The sequence below is a fragment of the Phaseolus vulgaris genome, chromosome 10 (genome assembly GCF_051622355.1).
Source record: "Phaseolus vulgaris cultivar YP4 chromosome 10, ASM5162235v1, whole genome shotgun sequence".
Lineage (NCBI taxonomy): Eukaryota > Viridiplantae > Streptophyta > Magnoliopsida > Fabales > Fabaceae > Phaseolus > Phaseolus vulgaris.
The window spans coordinates 45,448,199-45,473,949 of record NC_143507.1 but is presented as its reverse complement, the minus strand read 5'-3'; the positions used below and the strand labels follow the sequence as shown (position 1 = coordinate 45,473,949).

At 30.6% G+C, this 25,751-nt stretch overlaps 2 protein-coding genes across 2 annotated transcripts; one reads left to right on the top strand and one right to left on the bottom strand.

The window, feature by feature from the left end:
* Window positions 1–2,024: 2,024 nt before the first annotated feature.
* Window positions 2,025–8,463, bottom strand: LOC137818147 (ubiquitin receptor RAD23b). Its single transcript, XM_068621400.1, has 12 exons — window positions 8,176–8,463; window positions 7,414–7,575; window positions 6,948–6,986; window positions 6,790–6,863; window positions 6,667–6,711; window positions 5,930–6,107; window positions 5,697–5,831; window positions 5,531–5,593; window positions 3,299–3,346; window positions 3,110–3,219; window positions 2,513–2,591; window positions 2,025–2,408 (listed from the first exon to the last, which is right to left on the bottom strand). The coding sequence occupies exons 1-12, from the start codon at window positions 8,239–8,241 to the stop codon at window positions 2,292–2,294; spliced, it is 1,116 nt and encodes a 371-aa protein (XP_068477501.1). The 5' UTR covers window positions 8,242–8,463; the 3' UTR covers window positions 2,025–2,291.
* A 5,800-nt stretch (window positions 8,464–14,263) lies between these two features.
* Window positions 14,264–22,046, top strand: LOC137819478 (Protein kinase superfamily protein). The gene is made up of 20 exons (XM_068623341.2): window positions 14,264–14,779; window positions 14,896–15,275; window positions 15,368–15,412; window positions 15,481–15,562; window positions 15,649–15,717; window positions 15,821–15,988; window positions 16,073–16,138; window positions 16,285–16,353; window positions 16,448–16,576; window positions 16,751–16,806; window positions 17,033–17,263; window positions 19,352–19,464; window positions 19,608–19,702; window positions 19,783–19,824; window positions 20,195–20,335; window positions 20,426–20,474; window positions 20,573–20,622; window positions 21,313–21,374; window positions 21,458–21,509; window positions 21,805–22,046. Exons 1-20 carry the CDS (start codon window positions 14,594–14,596, stop codon window positions 21,808–21,810), a joined length of 2,091 nt encoding a protein of 696 aa, XP_068479442.1. The 5' UTR covers window positions 14,264–14,593; the 3' UTR covers window positions 21,811–22,046.
* The last annotated feature ends 3,705 nt before the right edge of the window (window positions 22,047–25,751 follow it).

Sequence of the window (25,751 nt, the reverse complement as noted above, 5' to 3'; positions counted from 1 at the left end):
AGGTATAATTTTTTTATATATTCAAAGGAAAAATGTTAACTCAGGCTTTGTAAAGACCATAAAAAATATTCAACATTCACATTTTTTAGTATAGATAAAATTTAATATTAAGACGGTTTTTTTTTTAGAGCTGATTTTAATTTAGAAAGAAAAGTATTTGGATTCTGTTTATTATATAAAATGTTTATTTTCATTTTATATTTTTATTTATAAAGGTAATTAACATTTCTTGATAAATGTTTTATTCTTTTATTATATTTATGGTAAAACTAATAACAGTTTTAGATAAATATTATTCTTGTAGAGATAATTGTATTTTTTTTCTTCTAAACATAGTATTTGAGTGTCATCTAATTTTCTTACTCGTAATATTTTCCTTTTTGTAATTGTTATTTTAAACAATGTAAATAGTTACATTTACATTCATCTAATTTCACAGGTTGATTTAAGAATTAAAAGTTACTCACTTTTGTCACTAAAATTTATGGAAGAACATAATATAAGAGATTTGAAAGCTTAATAAAATGTTATATATTTTTTTTATCATAATTATGGACATGGTTGCTGGAGTTCTGTCCCAAAACTTGCAGGTGTATATCATATACTTGAATTGAATTGAATTGTTTTAAACGATTATGTATACCTTCTACTATAAAATCATCAAACACACTCTTTCTCATAAAAATAATTCTTTTTACTTAAAATTGTAATTTTATTTTCAAGAAAACGCACTAAGTTCAAAAACCGGCTAAGACATAGTTTGCATATATAATAAACATGTGGTGCATGGATTTGTATTATACTTCGAGTCCAAAGAGTGGTTCCTAATATCATGTACTTTTCTCTTCTGCTTTAGCAATATGATTCTTGAATTTAGAACTTAATTTTCACGAAGGAAGAGTTAATATGATCCTTACATAAAATGGTTCCAAGTTTTAGTCTAAAAGTTAATGGCTCCAATGATACCTATATGAATTCATTGATAATGTTTATTAAGTTATTTTTTTTATTCTTTTCTATAATTTTAATATATTTTGTCTTCTTTGTTCACTAATAAGTCATAATTTTATTATTTTTAATCATTTTCTAATACCATTGCTTATGTCATGCTTATGTCATTAGTTTTAATCATTTTCTAATACCATTGCTTATGTCATGCTTATGTCATTAGTTTCAAAGATATTATTCTAGGTTAACGACATTGCCGAATAGTAAACTGACACTAGTCACCTAATGGTGCTTATATCTTACATGAAAAGTTTGGTTGATTCTCAAATTGTATCACCAACTATACCAAATTGATATGACTACTACGATTTGTGTGCACATCAGCACATAGTGTAACAAATATCACCATTATAAAGAATCAAATGCACTTATAATTATTGATGAGTATCAACAATCGAAGATTATGATAAAGTCAAATAAAAATAGAATACATGTAAATTAATTATAATAGAAATTACTAAATTTATAATTAATAATTAATGTTTTATCCAATAATACTGTATTTTTCAGCTTCAAAATGCACTTTTCTTACATTAAAAGAGGTTAATCCAATAACTTGTCATAAAATATTCATATTTTGAAATATTGTGACTGACATTTAGCTGATAAATTTAAGATAAATCAAGTGATAAAAATATAATAACTTGGATTCCAAATGATAAAAAAAAAACAGCGATACAACACGTGAACGTGGGTTTGATCGAAGAAAAGGTTTCGTAAGAATCTTTATTACACTCCATTCCAAAATCTTTATTATTACCTTGTCTCAGCAAAAATCTACATTTTTAAGAATAACATGAGTTAAAGACTATAGCTGTGAAAATGATATTCTCTTACAAGCATCCGTGTTTCATCAGAGAATAAAAAAATCGAAATATTACAGTATAAAGCTGATTCTATAAATTCGAGTTTTTGTTGTTGAAAAATGGTTGATGTCACAAGAGGCACACATGCATTGCAGATAGAAGTGACAAATGGAGGTGCATACCGAACACAGCAAAAACACAGTTTCGAACTAATCCAAACTCTACCCCATATATTATCCAAGTCAAATTTAAGTTAATTCTTTTATAGAAAAAAAAAGGCCAAAGAAAACTATGAATCAATGTGAGTAATGTAGATTAGCGACTTTTTTTGGCGCATAAAAAAGAAAGAATTAAGCCGCAGCAGAGTTACCCCGAATGGCATCGAGGGGATGTATTATAGAGAGGTTGAGCTCTTACGTCCAAGCTTCGCCAGGAAATCAGCAGTTATTTCCTTCCCATAGAATGTAGAGTTGTGATTTAATCCTCAAAGTCTCCAGCATTCTCCAATAAGTAGTTGGCTGCCAATTGCTCATCACGGTCACATGCCAAAAATGCCTCTATCACCGAAGCTCTATCAAATCCCATAGCCTCAAGCTACCAATGGTAAGTAAATATCGATCAGCACATAATAAAACAGATCAGATAACTCAGCGCGAATGAAAATGACATGTATAGACTACAAAAAAGGAGAGGCGTACCCTTCCAATTGCCTCCTGCTCAGCTGGAGTCACATTGATGGCATGAGGCATGTCTTGCTCAGGTTGGTCAAATATATCTCTGACAGAAAAGATGGATTCGTTTCTACTTCAAAATTTACGTGAATATAAACTATGCAAGTAAACTCCTAATTCTATATTATATAAGAACAGGGTATCGAGCTAACCAGTAGAAACGTTTCTCTCATTTTGCATGTAAGGGGAAAATTGACAACCAAACAATTGAAACGGTATATCAAGAATTCGAGTAAAGCATAAATTTTATTGCCGAGCTATTGTTCTATCTCCTAAATGGTCCCTGAAGTATAAAAAACTCCTGAAAGTGATTGAAATCATATTAAGTAGTCCTCCAACTATTAAAAAAACCGTCAATTTGATCCCTAAACTAATAAAATACATTAATGGAGGGAATAAAGTAACATACATACATTCAATACTTCAGAGATTACTTAAACAATTTTAATACTTGACGGACCAATTAGGAGAGAGTAGAATAGCAGTTTGGGAATTGATTGAATTGAACCATTATGTTATTGTTATGAAATCTAATATGCCACATATAGCAAGAAATACACTCACCCTTCAGAACCCTCAATAGGTTCATTTATCAACTGGAGAAACTCTCCGTGATGCTCTTGAATCAGTCTTAAAAGACTGGGATTCTGCTTACCCAGTTCCTGAAGCACAGGCTGCAATGGAAAGTGATAAACATTACATTACACATCAATAACTGTCAGTAGTCAGGAAATTAATTGAGAAAGCGAATACCTGGAGAATTTGTGGATTGGATTGCACCATTGAACGCAGTGCTTGAAACTGGAAGTGCAGACAGACAAAAATGGTCACTTAAAAATTATAAAAAGTAAGATTGAAGCTAGATACAACAATAACAAGAAGCCTTATCCAAATAGCTGAGGTTGGCTACATGTAAAAGCTTGAAACCAGACTAGACAATATCATGCATTTGCACTGAGTCATAGGCTAGGGAGAAGTCATTGCAGCATGACTCAAGTCGCAGCCATCATGGCACAAATTACACCCTTCACAATCGCTCCAAGTGTGATGGCTATAAGACTTTTACCTGGTGACATTTCCAGCCAATAGAATTTACGACCCATCTTTTTCATTTAAACCTATTTAGGATCTAAAATAGCAGTCATCCCACTATCCGCCATAGCATTTGGTGGGGGTTCGGGGGGAGAGTGATCACTCTGCACCACTATTTGGTATTGACTACTATGCTTCAAAACATGAAAGAATAACAAACGTTTTCAGTCTATTGTCAAGGCACAGCAGTCAATTAAAGTGTATTTTCGACATGCTTCACAAAATAAACTTTACTTATGGAAAATCTATAAGATAAAGGATTGGAAGGAAGCTTCAGAATCACGTTTCTTTTAAGCAGAGGAACAAAGTACATCATAAATCAGTTTAACAAGACCCAACATAGGTTCAGATGACAAAAGTAGAGACCATCCATAGCATGTCACAAGTTTAGGTATCTCAAAAGAAATAGTAACACAAAGGGAAACAAAAATCATAGGATTCTGTGACACAATCTGAGTGGAAGAAGTGGATGAATGCTTTAGGGTTATCTATGATAGAAAGGTTCGTCTTAAGCTAAAAGGAAAGAACCATTAGACATACATACTATTAGTGATGTTTTATGGTGGCATTGAAAATGAGATGATAGAGGACATGAAGATCACAAGTGCTGTAAGCATGGAACTTTACATTGAATTGGCAGAGTGGTCACACAAGAGAATAAAATATTAGCAATGTTTGTGTCAGGGAAGTAACTCCTCTTCAAGAAAAGATATTATATTTGTGACTAAGATGGTTTGGACATGTGATTAAAGAAAGAAGCCTAACTTTTAAGGGCACATAAAATAGAGGATAACCCTATAGTTCAAGATGGAAGACAACCAAGAGAAACTGTGAGAGAAATCATTAAAAAATTGTCACTCCGGAATATTAGTTTTTAACAAATACAATGATGTTATTCATTAATGTAGCCGATCCTACCTACAGGAGAAACAGGTTTTGGTTGTTGTATAAGGCAAAGGGTTGATGCCAAACATAATTACAGACGTTAAACTATTGATGGTTTATTCAATGCTACTTCCTTATTTAGTCCTTTCCTAACATATTATTCAAGATAAATAAGATAACTTCCAAATTCACGTTTCATGCTCATTCTTTAAATTGTTAATGTTTTTTTGTAGCATGGACATAATGTATAGGATTTAAAGAATCAAGGTACAAACATTGCCTAGGTGTCTAGTTTCATCAATACAAAAATTCAATATACTAAGTCTAGAACTGTCTCCAGAGTTTTACTGAATTTTCAAATAAGTTCCAATAGTTTATATTTTTTTTTTCAAGGTCCCTATACTAAACAAATTTAAAGAGACCTCTATAGTTTAAATAAGTTTCTTTAAGCCTATTAAATGTCAATTTTTGGAAGTCCTTGGTATTTCTAATGTCGACACGAATGGCCTGCAGAATGCTGTTGAATTTAGAGGGGGAGATTTAGAAAGAAAGAAAACAGAATCTTTCAAAAAAGAATTTACAAAAAAATGGAAAGATTTTAATTTGGGTATGAATATAGTATATAGGTTTGCTCATCCATATACTTACTCTTTGTAGATCTAGTGGAGACTATTTCTGAGCATTATAATATGTTATGCTACTACTTAGACACCAACCCAATGAGTATTAAATGCATTCTGCATGTGATACATGAACCACGTACACTTTTGACAGACTGTAAGCATCCGTTAACATTTCAAAGCTGTCAGTCCATTAGGGACTTCATAAAAAAATTTAAGAAATATAAGAACTCTTAACATGTTAAACTACAAGTACCTACCTAATGGAATTTGTGGTATTATAGGAACCTATAGAGTAATTTAACCAATATCCTTCTTACAACTTGGATAGTCAAGAATATGTCTTCTGACATAAAGAGAATAACAATGGATGGAGCAGCAAGCTCACCTGGGGATTATTTCTAAGGAAGTCCAGTGATCCAAGTCCGGCCCCAGTACTTGAAATTGCCTCCTGAGAGAGTTTCAGCTTGATGTAATCACAAAAATAACAGAAATAGATGCAAATACCAAAATGGAATTACTTTTGATGATCCATTTAGTACCACATGTTTTACCTGAGGAAACATATTTAAGGGAGATGAATTAGGTCCTACAGGAACTGCTCCAGAAGAAATTCCAGCTGTTTCAGTTGTCTGACTACCAGGGTAGTTAGGAACTGGCACAGCAACTTCTGCTGCTTCAGGGATTCCCTGTTGAAAGACACGCACAAAAGAATTAAGATTTGTTAATACAAACATGTCGGACAGAAAATTTAAGCTGACAAAAAGTACAAGCAGTTAAGACATACAGAATACAAGTAATCTATTGCACGCTCTGGGTTATTATAAGCTGCCCGAAGAGCACGAGTAACTGTGTCTCTATCCCAATTGCCACCACCCATGTCCATGATTTGTTGAATTGTCTGCTCAAGATTACTACCAGCAACTAAATTCGATGCAGCCTGACCATATGTATCTGCGGAAACACTGCAAAAATGAAAAATAGGCCATATTTAGAATGGTTTTGTTTTGATGATAGGAAAGGGAACAATGTCAATGAAAAAACAACTCATCCCAACTCAACAATGAATACAAGCCAAAAGAAAAAAGAAAGATAACACCATGGTTAGCTGAAATCAGCCACAAAGCATCTTATATTAGATAATAACTAGGGTCAGCAAATATCAAATTTTACTTAAATGGCTACTACAATAACCAAATGAATACCACAGAGAGCATTCAGTAAAACTATTTGAATAAAAAAATACACTGCTATTACAATGTCCGGATCAAAATAATTCATTTGATTAAAACAATTATGGTTATCGCAAAGCCCATGAGGAAAAGAAAAACTATAACACTAAAGATTAAAATTCGAAATATGACAGATCTTTCCTATTGAATGTAACACTAAAGATCCAAATGATAATTCACCATTATTCACTCATTAAGTATTTTATGGGAGTACATTGTTGCATCCAGAATAAAAAATTCAGTACAATTTATTAACAGTATCTGAAGAAAAATGTAGAGACAAAAACCATACTTAGTAGTTGGGGCATCCGTGGTAGATGTAATGTTGTTCACAGCCCTGAAAAACGGGATAAAATAAATAAGGAAAAATGTGGCTGGCTGCCATAGAAATCAACCTCCTCAAAGATAGACTCACTGAGTTTGCACCGGAGGATCAGAAGCAGGGTTGGTATTGGATGTTGATACAGTTGAAGCAGGAGTGCTGGCAGGCTGACACAATTTCACTATATTTAATACAGATAAGGAAAACTGGAAAAGAAAGAAAACATCCAAAAATGAGCGAGCATTACACACCTGAACAGACGGAGCTGCAGCAGAACCTGATGCTTTACTCTGTAAATAGAATGGCAAAATGTGGTAAAAGAAGTTAAACTGTGTCTCTTACCATACAAATAAATCATGCTAAAGCTTATTGAAAGAAAAATGACTTAATTGAGTTTATCTAATTGAAACAGGGTAAATGATATTATGTGACAAGATCTAATACCCTCATAATGTCAAGATAAAAATATCAGTGGATGAGAGAATCCAAGCAAAAGATTGTTATCACTTTAATTTGTTAAATCAATAAATCTCTCTATCTAAATAGTAAACAAATAAATTTCACTATCGAGAAGTAAAGCGCTGCATCTTGTTTCCATTTTATATTGATAAATTGAAAGCACTGAATAGCTGTTGATTGTGGAATTGGGAGCTGAAATTAAACGACAGTCAGTAAGCAGGTAGCTTGCCTGTGCAATTGTTGAAGGAAGAAATATACCTTACTAAGCATAACAACAAGAAAGCCATCTTCAGACACTTTGTTATCAACTAATGTAGTTTCATCTTTCAAAACCTTGCCATTGTGAATCAACAATTGCTGTCCACACGGGTAATTATCTTTGCCCTGTACATCTTCAATATTCTTCTTGACAGCCATAACCTGATGTGAGAGAAGCAGGAAAACTTTATCTAAATAAACAACAACAATTTCAACTGATAGACAACAGAATTGGAAAATAGCACATCTAAAATTTACTGAATAAATAAAGCCCAGTGACTCATACATATTATAACTACGAATTCACATTAAAGCAAAATAGACAGCATAGAATCGGGATTATAATCAGTGTAATACATATACAAGGGGGCGAAATACATGAAAGCCAGTCAATACACTACCACCAATCCCTAATAATACCCAAAATAACATCGAAATCTGGGGACTAAGTATCATCACGCCCGGAACATACCAAATCCTGGCAATAATAATAAAAGCAACACTAGCATCCACGAATTACCAAATGAATTTGTAAAATGTATAAAAACAAAATCAATGGAGGATGAGTTTGAATAATAACGATTAAGGCAGTGATTTGAAAAATAATGGAGAAAAAGTTGGCTTCCGAAATTTGAAAATGAACCACATGAATCAGCAGAGTAGATATGTTTTAGTCGGTGGAAATGAAATGATGGAGGAAAACTATAGATAGTGATAGCGAATAGAGAAAGAGAGAGCTGGATTGAAAGGGAGATTACTGACAGTGTCGGAGGGCTGAACCCTAATTTCGAAATGGCTCCCTTTCAAAGTCTTGACGGTGAGCTTCATGTCGCCGAATTATCGGAATGGCGCCGGAAACGGCAGCGATCCGATGAAGGTACGGTTGCGGAGGGAGAAACCCTAGACTAGAGAGAGAAACAATCTAGTCTGTTGCAGTTGTAGAGGATGAACACGTCAACCACGCATGTGTAATATAATGCTCTTTTTCTACTCCTCTTTTAATTCTTCATTCTAATCCAAATTAACTCTCACTAAACTAAACCTTCTTCTAATTTTTCTTTTTACCTCTTTGGTAATACTTTTTATGCCGGGTCTTAATTTTGTAAGCATTAACTATTATATATTAGTTATAATTTATTAATATGACCTTCATTTTGTAGTCCTTTGTGTTTTTATTTTATTTAAATTTATAATCTAAATTTTTTAATTTTAAATATATAATTTTATTTTATTTTTTATAAAAACTCTTATATTAAGTATGACTGTAAAATTTGACATGTATATATATAACTTTATATTGGTGTGTTTTTATTTTATTCAAACTGATAATCTCCTAAGATAATTTGAAATAAATTTTAAATTGTATCAATAATGAACTTTTAGATATATAAAAAGTTATGTGGATATACAAGTTTATTAAGATTTTTTAACACTTCAACAAGCCTCCTAGTGAAGGAAAAAACAAATTTCAATAGCAAAATTTAAAACAAATATATATTAATTGAAATAAAGAATGTTCTTAGAGACAAGTTTTAAGATAGTAAACATTTGAAATTAAGGTTTTTTATTTATATAAATATTTCTTTTAAAAAATGTGGATGTTATGAAAATGTGTAATAATTGTAAAATTAACACGGAAAGCATTAAGCTTTTTATGCAATATAAATGTGAAGTAGTGTAAAAATACTTTAAAATTGTTGATATAAGATAATGTTTTTTTATATAATCAAGTAATATTCAAGTTAGAGAAAGAAAACAAATATTTTGAATATTGTGGTTTAGTTTTTACCTTGTAAACTTTGTTTATTCGAAAATCAAAACCAATAATGTTTTCATGGCTTGTAAGCTTAGATATAAAACTGATTTGAAACTCACATATAAGATAAGATGTTAGTGGGATATTGCCACTTGTTAATGTTGCAAGCATTAATGAAAAAAGAATAATTAAATTTAATGGCTTCGCATATAGAAATGAATTTTGTTTTATCATTTTGAAATAAAGGTATTGTTTGCATGCATGATATTATGACAACCATTCTTATCAAAGTAGTTGAATAAATAGGAAATGCAAAACTACTAAATTTATATATGACAATTATGTGCTACATGTTAGAAATAAAATTGGTAATATAGTGAAAAGAGGAAAAATGATGAATAATGCAATGAAATGGTAGTTCAAATCCACAATTTTTTCAAATTCTATTAAAAAGGGAACTTTGAGTCTAACTCAACCTTATAAAGTTGACTTATAAGGTAAGATTTACATTAAGAAACTCTCGTTACGACAGGTTCTAAATGACTTTGATACCACAGGTATTTGAACATTTGAAGTTCTCATGTTAATTACCTTCTTACCTCAACTCGATGATCAGAGGTCAAGGAACTCGGAGTTGGTCTTCCACAATTGAAAAGTTTAGTTGTTTCATCCCCGCTACAACCCAAAGTTTGTATTCCCTTGATAACAACATATTCCTTATCAACAACTCCCACATTTTGTGTGTGATCTCCCTTAGCACAATATCCTATTTTCATATTCACTCTCCATTCGTGAACAAAGTCATTATGTATAAGATGACAAGTAGAATCCAAAATCGAGAGAAGACATGAGTCACACCTTCCACAAACCCAATGCATGGAGGCCCTTTACTTGACTTTGAACACCTAGTATTGTCTTTGAGTTCATAGACTCTTATGTGAACTTTTTTTGTCCTAACTCTAATTGTAATTTTATGATGTATCTCTGTAGAATTTGGGTCAAGAGTTGTTGAGATATCTCTAACCCTTCTTCCTTCACAATTTCAATGTATCTTGATGGAGAAAAATGCTAGCCTTTGATAATTTATTTTGTCTTTGATAATGTATAAGATCTTTTATTTTGTAGTGTTCTTTGATAATTTAGGTATTTGTGTCTAATTTTTTTAAGAAATATTATGGGATTTTCAAATAAATAAATTATTAACATAAGTTGAAAATTGGATTATAGAAAAAAAAAAGTATAAATAAATAGTTCTTGTTTCCCCAGACAAAGGGGTCTCTGATCAAAATTGTTATATGTAATATTCAGTTTATAAGTCACAAGAAAACACTTTGTTACTAGATATTCATTTTGTAATCGATTATCATAATCATTATATAGTTATCCAAACTATAATATAAGAGGACACCTAATTTAAACTCAATATATTAAATATCTATTTTGTTTGATAAATCATTGTGTTTAAAAGACATTTGAACTACTTTTCAACTTTTATGTTGTTTAAAATTAATAAATTCTTAAATAAGTGATTTAATTTGTTATATATCAATATTATGTTTGTCTACACAATTTTTATTTTTTTTTGTGTTTTAGGAACAACTTTTAAATACATATATCAAAATTTATCAAAAAATATTTTTTTAAACCAATAAAATAATTGTAATGTATTGTTTTCGTTGAGTGAACCAAACTTAGTTAGCAAATTTAAGACAGGTGATGTTTACTTGCAATCACAAAATGAACTTATAGTTTATTAAAATTCATTCCTTGAATTTAATTCACTAAGCAAATTGTCATGCTAATCCCTTATTTGAGATTTTAGAATATATAAAAAAATACATGTTGTTTTTGGAAACTTAACAAAGGAAAGAAGTTAAAAAATGGACCAACACTAAGAATTGCGCTTGGATAGTTGAAAGAGTTGGAAAAAGTAATCATCACCACATTTGTGGTGTCTTTAGAGTTTATTTTATTCATTTTTATTACAAGTATTATTTTTTTTACCACAAAGATATCTCAATCATGTTATGAGAGAATGAATAGAAAACAAGCATCAAAGCTTCATGAAGCAATGATATACACCTTGTTTATGATAATGTTTGATAAGTTAACTACATATAACACCCAATAAATCTTATTAAGAATATTCATATTTTTTGAAAAAAATCACAACCCCTTACAATTTGTTAAATAAAGATACAACTTTGATGAACAACATAGCAAATAATCACATGATCTAAAAAGAAAAGTTTATTTATAGTATTGTTTTGGACTTAAATAAGGAATTTAAATTCATTGTGATGTAGATGATTGTACATTTATGGCAACTATATGTCAAAGGAGAAAATGTTTTGTCTCATACCATTTATTACACACAAACAATGTATTCAATGGAGCATAATTGAATTATGTCACCACTTAATGTTATTGACAATTGTTTTTGCATTGACAAAATCATTATTTTATTTGTTGGTAAAGTCAATATATGAGATATTATTTTTAAATGCTTGATTAAGGATGTTTCTTTGAAGAGAAAGTCAATAGTAATTTTGGCATTTTCATAGTTTATCGTATAAAGGTTATTATAATGGTGAAAAAAAAGTTTTAAAGATCAATCTATTACGAAGTGGACTTTAAGCCTAACTCAACCCCATAAAACCGGCTCAATAGGGTGAGGTTTGCACCCACTTATAGACAATGAAAAGCTCTAATCTCTAGTCGATGTGGGATCTCCAACACACCCCCCTCACGCCGAGAGTGATAGATAGAAGTTGTGCGTGAGACTATATATGTTGGGTGGTCCGATAGCGGCCCGATAGCGGGTGGCCTGATAAGCCCAACAATTACTCGTTAGGATAGGCTCGAAATGGCTCTGATACCATATTACGAAAGTGGACTTTAAGCCTAACTCAACCCCATAAAACCGGCTCAATGGGGTGAGGTCTGCACCCACTTATATACTATGAAAGGCTCTAATCTCTAGTCGATGTGGGATTTGTGTTGGGCCTATCGTGCCACCTGCTATCGGGCCGCTATCGGACCACCCATAATATATAGTCCCACGCACGAGCTTCTATCTATCACTCTCGGCGTGAGGGGGGTGTGTTGGAGATCCCACATCGACTAGAGATGAGAGCCTTTCATAGTATATAAGTGGGTGCAAACCTCAACCCTATGAGCCGATTTTATGGGGTTGAGTTAGGCTTAAAGTCCACTTCGTAATACAATCTAAACTTTTTTTCTAGTCCACTGTTTTTAAAGATGCATATATTCATGTTAAAACATTGTGAGAAGTGTCGAATAACTTCAAACATCTTAAAGGAACAAGATGTCACTCCAAAACACTTTAGAGGTATAGATGTTTGATTATTAGATAATTGATTTTGTGTTTCTTTACCTTTTTTATTCACTAAATAATATATGTTAGTGTAGTCTATTATGTTATTGAAGTGATGGAAAAACTTGTTTTATAATTATTATCGTGTGTCTTATTATATATGCATAAGGCGGTTTCACCTTACCTTAGGGTCTATAAATAAATCACCAAGTTAAGGTTTCTACCATGGATATAGTATTCTAAATAAGTTTGTTGCAAATATTATCACTTTTTCAAATAGTCTATGAGAAAAATGTCACTTTCAAGTACAAATAAAACCTATAACTCATTAGGTGTGAAAAATTAAAATATTAATCAATCTTCATTTGGAGGAAAAAGAGAATATTGTTGTTTGAGATGTAGGAAATGTAAATGAATGCTTTTGAGTTTGAAAACTATTACAAATGGTTAAACAATAAATCTATGTATACAATTCAAGGTTCAAATAATTTGTATGTTAAAAATGTGTTTGTTTTAATAAAAAAAACTATAAAGTAATAGATATAAAAAGAATATAAAAGCAAACAATAATTTATGAATGAGATGTGATTTGTCAAACTAGAGAATTAAAAGTGTTACAAAGTGAACTTTAAGCCTAATTCAATCTCATAAAACTGGCTCAATGAAGTAAGGATTGCACCACTTATATACAATGAAAAGCTCTAATCTCTAGTCGATGTGAGATCTCCAACAAAAAGTTCATCCATTTTATTTTATTTATTAATGTATTTATACATAACTCCTGTTATTTAAATAAATGTGATTATAAATATAATCAAACTTGTGTTATATTTAGACTGAGATATGAACAACTATAATAATTTCAATAAAAACTTTATCAGAAAGAAAAAGAAATAGAGGATACCTATTGAAAGACAATTAAGGAGTTATAGTAAATATTCATTAAATATATATTTTATACCTCAAAAAGGAATGGTATCAGAACATAAAAGTAATATTCTCTTCAAATTTTAATATTTATCATGTTTAAATATATTAAGATATATATTTTTATTACTTCGATTTTTATTTTCTTAAAATGTTGGTTTCTATAATATAAAACTACTACTTTACTATATGTCACTATAGTGCGTCATATATCTTAATATCCTGATATTTTCTTTATCAAATTATGACTTAACACTGAGACAAAAATAATAAAATATCACAACAATCAAAATGATAAAACACTATAAGCATTCTAATATTTAACATAAAAATATTTTTACAAAATAATATTTATTATTTCTATGACATTATTAAACATATCATATCTTTACACATAACATTATTTTTTTTTAAATTTATAATTTTATAATTTATACCTAATTAACCTTAATTAAAGTGTTAGCATTAACCAAATTCATTTAATTCTGTTGTTTTCAATTAATAATTGCAATTTATAATTTACCATGGATAATTACTTGTAATTTAATTAGATGAAATTGCATTTCTACCAAATTGATTGAACAGTGAAATAAGAAAATCATTAAAATTAAATTATATGACTATTTATTTTTCTTAAATATTATTTTATATATAAAATAACATTCGCTATTTTCTTAAAGATTATTTATGAAATCAAAGAAGATTTTCATTTTCTTCATCTAGAAAATTGCAATCAAAACCATGTAGAAAATTGAACAGCATATATTTTTTATTTTTTTATTTTTGAGAGTGAAATATATATAATGCATGTTATGTTAGTGTTAATAAAAGAAAATAAATAAAATAAAAAAAAGAAATAGGAGAAGGAGTAGGAAGAGGAGGAAGAGTTGGTTGCAGAAGAAAGGTGGCGGGAAATAGTGGCCACCCGATAAGGCCGGAACAGAACCGAAAAAGAGAAAAAGGAGAGAGAAGAGAAAGCCCAATAGTTTCAATTTCACGAGAAATTACCCTTACCTTACCCTTACCCTCACCACAATTCATTCATTCATTTGTTCTCACCCATTTTCACGTGACCTCACCTCTTTCGTTTTCTCTCCCTCTTTCTCTCGCTTTTTCGCCTTTCCGATCTCAATCTCAGGTCACAACAACGATCCATCGCCATGAAGGACAAGGACAAAGAGAAGGAGACGGAGAAGAAGAAGTATCCGATCGGAGCCGAGCATTACCTTCTCTACGAAGAGATTGGCCAAGGCGTCAGCGCTTCCGTTCACCGCGCGCTCTGCGTTCCGTTCAATGAGGTCGTCGCCATCAAAATCCTCGACTTCGAACGTGACAATTGCGATCTGGTATCATCATCTATCATCGCTTTCAGTAATTTTTAATTTCTGTTTCAATTCGATTAATTCGGTACAAATTATGAATAAATTTGAATAAACGCAATGCAATGCGGCAATGCGTGCAGAACAACGTGTCTCGGGAGGCGCAGACGATGATCCTGGTGGACCACCCTAACGTGCTTAAATCGCACTGCTCGTTCGTCAGCGAGCACAATCTGTGGGTTGTCATGCCGTACATGTCTGGCGGCTCGTGCCTCCACATACTTAAAGCCGCGCATCCCGACGGGTTTGAGGAGGTTGTGATTGCGACCATTCTCAAAGAGGTGTTGAAGGGTTTGGAGTACCTTCACCATCACGGCCACATCCACCGCGACGTCAAGGCTGGCAACATTCTCATCGATTCGCGCGGCGCCGTTAAGCTTGGCGATTTTGGCGTTTCCGCATGCCTCTTTGATTCTGGTGACCGTCAACGCACGAGGAATACGTTTGTTGGAACACCTTGCTGGTATATTCATTCATTAGCATTGTCGCATTGCAGTAACTCTTCCGCATTTCATTCATTCTTCATCTCATCAACCTTTTGTTGCTTCATTACAGGATGGCCCCCGAGGTCATGGAGCAACTCCATGGCTATAACTTCAAGTAATAATAATAATAAAAATAATAATTTATTCTACTTTCCATATGAAGTTAATATTATTCTTTTCCAGAGCTGACATTTGGTCATTTGGTATTACGGCCTTGGAGCTTGCTCATGGTCATGCTCCATTCTCAAAGTTTCCACCAATGAAGGTGGGTATACTATTAACTAGCTAATTATTAAATAACAAAAACACATCATGCTTGTTATTTACTACTACCACCTGGTTTCATTACAGGTACTGCTCATGACTTTGCAAAATGCACCACCTGGCCTTGACTACGAAAGGGATAAGAAGTTCTCTAAGGTCACCTTACCTAGTTATTTCATCTCTCAAAGTTTTAATTAAGTTTCAACTTTCACTCGTTTTTTCTTTATTCTCAATCCGCATCTTTCTTCTTTCTCTCCAGTCGTTTAAGCAGATGATTGCTAGCTGCTTGGTAAAAGATCCTACCAAGCGACCCTCTGCAAGCAAGTTGTTAAAGCATTCCTTCTTTAAGCAGGCTCGCTCCAATGATCATATTCGAAGGCTCTTGGAGGGGCTGCCTGCTTTAGGTGATCGAATGGAGGCCCTGAAGGTTCCTTATTATTACCATAACTTTCCTCCTTCCCTGGCCCATGTAATGATGTAATATTTTTATAAGCTCTTTTTTCATTCATAGAGAAAAGAAGAAGATATGCTCGCACAGAAGAAAATGCCTGATGGAAAGATGGAGGAATTATCACAGGTAACAACTACTGTGTCTAATTTCTTAGAGCAACTGCTAAGTTGAGTGCCAGAATTATGCCATTTGCTTTCAAAATATCTTATTCTATTGTCTAAATATATTATTTGATAGTAAGCCCATGACATCATTGTGTTAATCCTGTATAGAATGAATACAAACGAGGAATTAGTGGCTGGAACTTCAATCTTGAAGATATGAAGGCTCAGGCTTCCTTGGTACACACCATGGTCCAATCTTTTCACACTTACAACCAACATGTGACCCCAACAGTTATAGAGTTTCTAATTAAAGGTTTTTATTTCCTTCTAGATCCATGATTTCGAAGATGTTATGTCCGATATGAATCATGCAGCAAGTTCAAGTTCTTTATCTACACTTGATTCACAAGAGAAACAATTACCGAGTGCATTTCACAACCCTTCTCGATCTGTTGATATGGTATTTATAAATTAATTTTATACTTGTTATAACTTATGATTATACGAAGTATATGTATTTGCGTGTGTGTATATATATATATATATATATATATATATATATATATATTGTTTTTCTTCTGTTTCTTGTTAGCAATTTTTTAACTGGAGTAGTTCTAATGCCTTTGGTTCACAGGAAGAAAATGATGAGACGCGAAATCAATCAGCTTCTGTTTCTGCAATTGATGCCAAGTATGCTTCTAATATATTATGCATCTGATGTCAGATCTAGTAGATTACACCTTTTTGTAATTTTCAAATTACGAGAACTTATGAGATTATAAGTTTACAACATCACAGGCTAACGCTTCCGTTTGGCTTGGGATCTTATATTCTGAAATAAATTACATCTGTCTCTACAGTTCGGAAACGGGTCAATCAAGTTAATCCAATTATTATAATGTGTTGCCATTTCCAGAACTAGGCTTGAAAAATCCGAAGATGACTCTAGCATCACCAATTCAAGCCATGAACAACAAATTTATTCATCCTCTGTCGATGATCACGTGGACAGTAATTTGGGTGAGAAATCTGACATGGAAAACGGTGGAAAAATTGTGGAGGGAATGTCCACCCTTCATTATCATAGAAGAGGATGTTCATCAAGCATCTTACCAGAAGTTACCCTTCCACCAATTCGACCAGAAAGGTGAATATCACAATTATGCATTAAGTCAGTTTAATTTTGTCTAATCTTTTTCTAGTAAAGTGCTTGGAGTTTACTTTTGATAATTGCACTTGCATTTGCTTTGTTGCTAAATGCTACCAACACAATCTTTATTATTAACGGAAATTTATTGGAGATTATAAAACTTTGTGGGTTCCATTTCTTATTTAATGAGTTTCGCTCCTGCTATTGTAATTTTCAGTAAATTTTAATCAATTGTAAAGAGTGTGTTGTGTACTCTTCTGGCTTTGTTTGTTCTATTAGTTATTTTTTTCGTGGCTGAGCTTGATATTTGTGCTGTGATTCTGAAGCCTGTTTTGGCTGATGTGGTTGTCCCTTTTCAACTCCTCGTTCTGTCCGATGGACCAGGGTAGGCGTGATCATCATAGGGAATTTCTTTTTGTACCCCTATACTTTTCTTCTGCACCCCATAAACATTAAAATTCCCACTTTATCCTTTGGTTTAAATTTCTTTCTCGATTGTGCAATCTGTAACTTAAAAGCATGTACCGAATTAGACAATTTAGAATAGTAATTTGAAAGTCAGTTTTAACTCTCCAAATATATAATCTGGAAGTCAATATTGTATTTTGTATTATGCAACCTATAAGTTGTTCCATTAGTCCATGACACAAATATATGGACCAGGGCGGGACGGGGACGGCAATGGGGTGGCCGTGGCAAAGGGTGACAGCAAGGTGGGTAGTTTTGTCTTTTACACACCCCTATGGAGGTGTAGGAGGAAACCATGGGAGTGCAGAACAAAATAGCCTCATCCAAAATCCTAACCATAAAATATGGGCTTTCTTCAGTATTCCATCCTCTGGAATGGCTGAACCTGGATCTCAGGTCATTAAACATTCTTATAAGGATAGGGCTGTTTCTTCCTGCACCTCCATATATTCTTCTCCCACCTCCATACATTTTCATATTTTCAAAAATACCCCTATGTAATATTCCGGATTATGTAATCCAGAAGTCTTTTTTTAAATTCATAATTAACTTCCGGATTACATAATCCGAAACTCTTTTTTCAGATGCATGATTAGTTTTCGAATTATGTAATCTGGAAGTTTTTTTTAACTTCCGGATTACATAATCTGGAAGTCTCTTTTAAATGCATGTATGGATTACATAATCCGGAAGCTATTTTATGGGGTGGCACAAGAAGGTTAAAAAGGTATTTTCATGTTGTATATGGGGGTGGCAGAAGAAACTATGGAGGTGCAGGAAGAAACAGTCTAAGGATAGCCCGCAGCACCTTTTTACACACATTTACACAGACCATTTCATTCCGTCTCATGTATAGAACTTTGGAGCAATACTTTATTGATCCATATAGAATATTCGTGACAGACATGCTTAAATAAATATTCATCAAACATTGATATATCATATAACGATTTATTTGGCGCTGGCATTAGGTTCTATGTTTAGTTTATGGCTATGTATTAACAGTATTGTGTTTTTCTTGTTCTTCCTATTCTCTGCTAGAACTTTGCTTTCTCATTTGGAAGAAAACAATTTCATTGACATTTTTACTAGATTATGTAATTTGATAAACAAGATTTGATAGCTTAAAACAAGATTTGATAAACAACATTAACATGTCAAAGTGTTTCAGGCCAATATTATTTATGTCATTTAATTTTGCAAATTAATTTGATTACTAGTTATTAATATATTCGTTTGTCTTATAAAAAACTTACTAAATTAATTAGATTATTCTGTGGCATGGGCTGGTTTATATCATCAATGATAGTATAACTTCTATGTTTTAGAAATCAAATACTTACTGGTTGTTGTGTACTGTTTAAGTTTAGGTGCCTTAATCCAATTCAAGGGTTTGAATATAAACCAAACAGTAATGTCTTACTATATATAACGTATGTTTTTTATTATTCTAACTGTTAAATTATAACTATCAACATATTTATTTTGTTTGTATCGAATGTAATTATCCTTTTAAGCATACTATTGCCTCTAATGATACCTTATTTCCTTCTTTTAATCCTTTGAGTATTATACTTTATCTGCATTACCATTAATACTTAGCAATATAAATGGCAGTGAGAAACTACAAAATCTGCCCCAGAACGGTTCAAGTTGCAATGCAACTTCAGTTCCACAGACAGGAGAGGACGTACTTACTGAACTTCCATCAAGAGTCTCAAGATCATCAGGTAACTGCTTATATTCATTCGTCCCATCAAATGCTTTGTCTAGTGTCAACATTTTTTAAAGAAAGGACAGATAACAGCTGAGTTCTTAAAGCCCGATGATGGATTACTAAGCATTTCTGTCTAATTAATCATTCTTTTGACAGTTAATTCTGATGACACTGATGAGAAATCGAAAGTGCCAGTTGTACAGCAAAGAGGACGTTTTAAGGTTACATCTGAGAATGTTGACCCAGAAAAGGTGAGTAATTACTCTACAACTGATTATTCTCCTTTCTTGTTGAACACTGAAATACTATGTGATGTTTTTTTTTTTTTCAGGTTGCCCCTTCTCCTGTACTGCAAAAGAGTCATAGCATGCAGGTTTGTGGTTTTGAAGTTTGTATAACTGTCCCTTTTCTTCCCTTAGCTACGACAGTATATTAAAAATTAATTAGGCCGCATCCATACCGATATTTGTGACTTTCCTCTTACTTTATAGAGGATATGTCATTTTGTTAATGTTATTCTTATTGCATTGCATGGGCATTAATGGTGTTTGATTTGCTGCCTGCAACTAACCTTGCCGGAAATTGATGCTACCATTTTCTCTAATAGAAAATGAAAGAGTCGCAATGTGTTTAGTTTATTTGGTTTGAAGAATGCGTCAATTAAATAATAGGATGTTGGTTTTAGATCACACACGCAGGCAGTTATAACTCTACATCTCATGGGAACGACACGCGTTATGCAGGTTTTTAGCCAGCATAATGTTCCTTCTGTACAACCAACTTTGCCATTATTACCAGCATCTGAAGCCACATCATCAAATCTTTCGGGCCAAGCTGTGTTTCCTATGTTGCACTCTGTACTGCAGACAAATATTCTTCAACAGGTATGTTCTGCTTTATGGCCTTATGAGTTATGGCTGGTCTCCTTCAGCTAGTTTTCACTAGTAACTGTTTCTTAAATGACTTTTTTACAGGAAAGCATTTTATGTTTAATGAAGCTTATTACTGCCGGTGACTCTACAGGTTCTACCAGTAACACTTTTTGTTTGAATATATGTTTAACTTTTGTTTTCTGTTTTTTTATACGAATACTTTTCAATTATTTCTCGTCTACTGTACAGCTGATGGCTCATGTACCCTAGCACAAATAGCAGGAGCTGAAAAATCTTTGGTATGTATGTCTGGGGCTTATTTTTTAATTATGGTAACATTTGAACATATTTGTGGATGTGCCATCTGAAAAAAATTACATTTGGCCGCAGTACAAGAATGTTGGATAATAAATTAATATTAATGTCAATTGTGTTTGGGGGTGGTGAAAATTTAGAATTACAATAGCGTGAAAGGTGTTTGATTAAGTTCTTAGGCTGCACCAGTTTTGGTTGCTGGAAAGCTTTTCAATTAAAACATAGGATTCGCTATTACTTGAGTGTGCTTTTGGATAATCGTGGGAAGTTAATGATTATATGACACAAATGAAAGTAAGGGTGCTTATTTCCAACCTCCTCCTCCTCTCGGAAGTTGTTAATTAGTAATTGACTAATTGACGATTAAGTTTTTTTACACAAATTAAGAAAAGGCAATAAATGACTTGGTTATTGGAATAATTTTTCTAAAATTACTCAATCTCTTTCTCAATTTATTTAGTGAGAAAACTGGAATAAATGTTTAAAAGCTAAAAGGCCAATAAATTTAAAAGTGGAGACAGACTAATAAATACTGTTAAAGTTTACTATACAATGGCTTGTGTGGTTATTTAACTTTCTCGGCTTATTTAACATTTTAGTGTTACATGAATGACTTTGTATTTGCTTTTTCCTTTCAATTTTTTATGGAGTAATGTTGGTTATGCACTCTGCAGCTTGAAGCAGCTCAGGATAGGGAGAAGGAGTTACTTCATGAGATAACTGATTTGCAATGGAGGTATTGTATCATAAAATATAGTTGGATTACATGGTGAAATATATATGTGGATATATCTTAATCCATGCATTTGTAACATGTAGGCTTATCTGTGCTCAGGAAGAGCTTCAAAAATTGAAAACAGAAAATGCCCAGGTTAGTATTAAGCAGGTTCAGTTGTGGTCAAAATTTAATAATACATAACACTCATATCAAACCGGTCTAATACTATCAAATCTGTCAAACAACCTAAAATATTAGTTAATTTTTATTGTACATATATATAACATTATAATCTTATAAAGGTATGTTTTATTTTAGTTTTTAGCATCATAAAATTATGATATTATGTAATTTTGCTTACTAAAACAAGTTTATAAGTTGAATTATTAAATTTTGAGAGGAGTTAGCAATATGATATTAACTTGTGAATGTAAATCTGAAATGATAGGTGTGATTGCTGTGTGGAAAGGAAGGAGACGGGAAGTAAGGAAAAAAGGGTGATAGAGTAGATATGAAGTATACTATTTGTAGGTTTTTTCAACCATTTAGATCATACAAATTTTATCAATAGTTCTCTTGTTTATAATTGTTTTTGTAAATTATTTTAGCATTATTTACTGCCTGTAAATTATACACATCCTCCTATTTTCTTTATCTTTGGATTTCCTAATATTATTTCTTCCTTTTTCAGTATACTAACTAAATTATAAAACCTATTTCAAGGAAAGCACTTCAATATATTATATACTATTACCATAAAACTTACTTTTTTATTATATAATTTCAAGCTTAGTATGTTTGGGTGTGTTTTTTTAATTTATAATTAACGCAGTTTATTATTCTGAATTTCTCTATTAAATGGAAATTGTTAAGTTTTAAATGTTTTCCAATTCCTAAATTGTTACGAATATCTATAGGTCTTTTCTCTAAACACCTTCAAAACCTACATTACATTTTTTTTAATTTTTTTTTCTTTTCAAATTACTAAATACAATATTTTGGGACTAACGTTTAAATTTCAAGTAATTAAATAAAAAGTGTAAGAAAATATCTTATAAAATAAACACAACCACAAATAAAAGAAACAAAACTGTATTTTCAAACAAAAACGTAATATTTTATTTCAAAACAAAAAAACATTCCTATAAAATTAACAGGAAAAAGCCTAATATTTTATTTTAAAACAACAAACTAATACTAAATAAAAAGTAATGTATTATTAACAGGTTTGCGGGCAACAGGTGAAATAAAAATTTGAAAATGTAGCAATGAAGGGATGATAAGAGCGAAGCATCATTTTATTTCCTAAATGATCATGTACAATTTATTATTAACAAACTTTTCATTACATCAATCATTTTATTTAACAAATATAATATCAAAATTTAAAATTTACATCTAATTTATATGGTCATGTACAATTTTATTATTTGTTTCAAATCACATGTGTTTATTAACTCCTTGAGTAAAGATATCTAATGTACCTGTAAATATGTAATTTATTTAAAAAACAAAAAATTATATATGTAAAATGAAAGTAATTAATATTTATTTTTTAAGTGGTCAAAATTATAATAAATAAAATTTAAAATAAAGTAAATATAAACTACCCACAAATGTTTTATAGGTAAGCAAATAAGTGATACGAAGGTTAAACTAATTTCCGTTGGTAAAGCTTTTTTAATGTTATCTACATTTTTTATCGATTGAGAAATCTGTACATAATTTACAATTAGTGATAACCACAAGTCCATGAGTAATTAGTGATAAATATTTCGGGTTATTCATTAATTAAATTAAGTGGGTATTCATCGTGGGTAATTGAAAAACAATTTCATTAGTAAAATTTGATTAAATTTTAAACACGGAACCTTTTAGTTTTTGTTTCTTAGTTATTTATTCAAGTAATTTTTTTAGTGTTTTATGCAAATGAAAGAGTCACACAAAAAACTTAATTATAATAATTTGAAACTCGCGGAACTAAATTAAAAAAAAAGACTGGAATTACATTGTAATATAATTAAACCCAAATTAAAAAGTGAGTGAGGGTGTATTATGCATGAATCTTTGTTGTTACTGGTTACAAATATGATAATTGTAACATTGCAAATTCTATATTATTTTAATCGCATTATTATTATTATAATTATCAAATAATGTAAATATTGTATTATTTTGAAATTCTAAATATATTATAGAAATTATAGAAATAAAAAAAGTCATATACTGATATAAAAATAACAAAAAATATTATTAAATAAAAACAAAAAATAGGAGATGAACTTGCACATTCATATTCTTATATTTTACCAAGAAAGTAAAAAATCAAAAGTTAGAAGTAGAAATAAAATGTGTATATCATTCTTAATTTTCCAAGGAAGGCGACACAAGTTGATGAGAAAAATGTGAAATTTTAAATTATATTATATTAAGTTTTTATTCTTACTTGTTTATTTTATAAATATTTTTAGTCGATGTATGTCTCTAACCTTATTTTACTTTAATTGTTTTATGTTATTTATAATTATCATTATTTGTATGTTATTTTTAACCTTATCTTAATTTATTTTATTATTTTATACTATTTAATTAATAATAGTATATTATTTATTTTTATTTTTTAGTTTAATTAAAAAAAATATTTTTGGTTAATAAATAAACAAACATAAAATATATGTATATATTTAAAAAGATAAAAATAATCAATTCTAAATTTTATAATACTCATAATGTAATTGGTGATTAGTAATACTCTCATAAAATAATAATAATAATAATAATAATATATATTTCAAGGAATTTTTAGTTAGAGGTTCAAAGATTTAAATGAGCAAAAGATAACTATGATGAAATAATATTGTATTTTTTTAATTACTGTAAAATTAATTTATTTTGATTGGTTAGTTAAAAAATAATTCAATTTTTTAAAAATAAATAGTATAAATGAGATGTACTTATATGTATAATACAACTTTTTCTTCTTTTTAAAAATAAGTTCCTTTTCTTCTTTCCTCTCAATATTCCTTTAGTAAACATTTTTCTACCAACTATATAAATAAAATAGTTAAATGGTAAAAGAATAATTATAAATACATAAAATTCTTATTTTTTAAATAATAAAAATAATTTTTATATATTTATTTATTTTTAATGTTATAAAAATTATATAGATGCTATGATGTAAAAGACACATATAAGTATGAGACAATTTTACTTTAACTTTTGTCTTGATAGATTATTGGTAAATAATAAAAACTAAATATGAAAAATAAATTATTAAAATATAATTAAATCAATACTTACAAACGAAGTGTAGTAATAGTAGTCTATAAAAAAAATTATGCATGCATGAATTACTATTGTAACAGAGAGGTTTCATTTTTCTGCATTTTAATTTTGATTCTCCTTCTCCTTCATTTTCATTTTCATTTTCATTTTCGCTTTTTCTTCCTTCAATATATGTATGCACTATTCTTATTCACTGGTTTTAAAAACAATTATTTTATATTTAATTTACTATCAGTATTTTTCTATTGACTTCAATTATTTTTTTATGATGATTATGTCATAATATTTTCTGACGGAAGTTAAATTCTGAAAATTGTTATTAGTTTTATGACATGTTAAATATATTATTACTTTCTAGAGAAGTTTCAATATTTAAATAAATGAAATGCTTTCTTTTAAAACCTGCTGAATATTTATTTTCCTGAGATACTCATCATTCATTTTATTTTAATTAATAATAATAAAATTTATTAAATATAAGCGTTGTATTCTTAAGTTATTTCCCTGAAAATATGTTGTCAATAGTATAAATTTTGCGTAACTTTGATGAGAAGAACACAATAGTTTATATCATAGTTTTAGAAGGATAAATATTCATGAAGCTAAAATGAAATATAAATAAGTATTAATTATTCATGAAAATATTTAATCTTAAAAGAAGATATATGAGTTTGGTGGTGAAATTTTCAACGAAACAAAGTTATCCATATATATATATATATATATATATATATATATATATATAAATGCTATGTTATCTACAAATATCTCACGTAGTCGATCATATTGAAGGTTAAAAATATAATTAGCAATATTAATATTTATTCATTTTCTAATATAACAAGAATCTTCACTATAATAAAGGTTTTGGTACAAGAAATATGCTTAACTATACTAAATTTGATTCGACAAGAACAACATCATTGGATATTTGTCTTCTTGTGAATATTATGAATGGCCATATTCAATAGTGCAAAACATGTAACACATGAACAAATTTGAGATGGTGACTCACTGTAAAAATAAAAGCAAACCTGGTATTTCATTGTTCATACAAAGGGGTTTCATCAGCCTAGATCTAGCATATATCACTGAGTAAGCTTATAG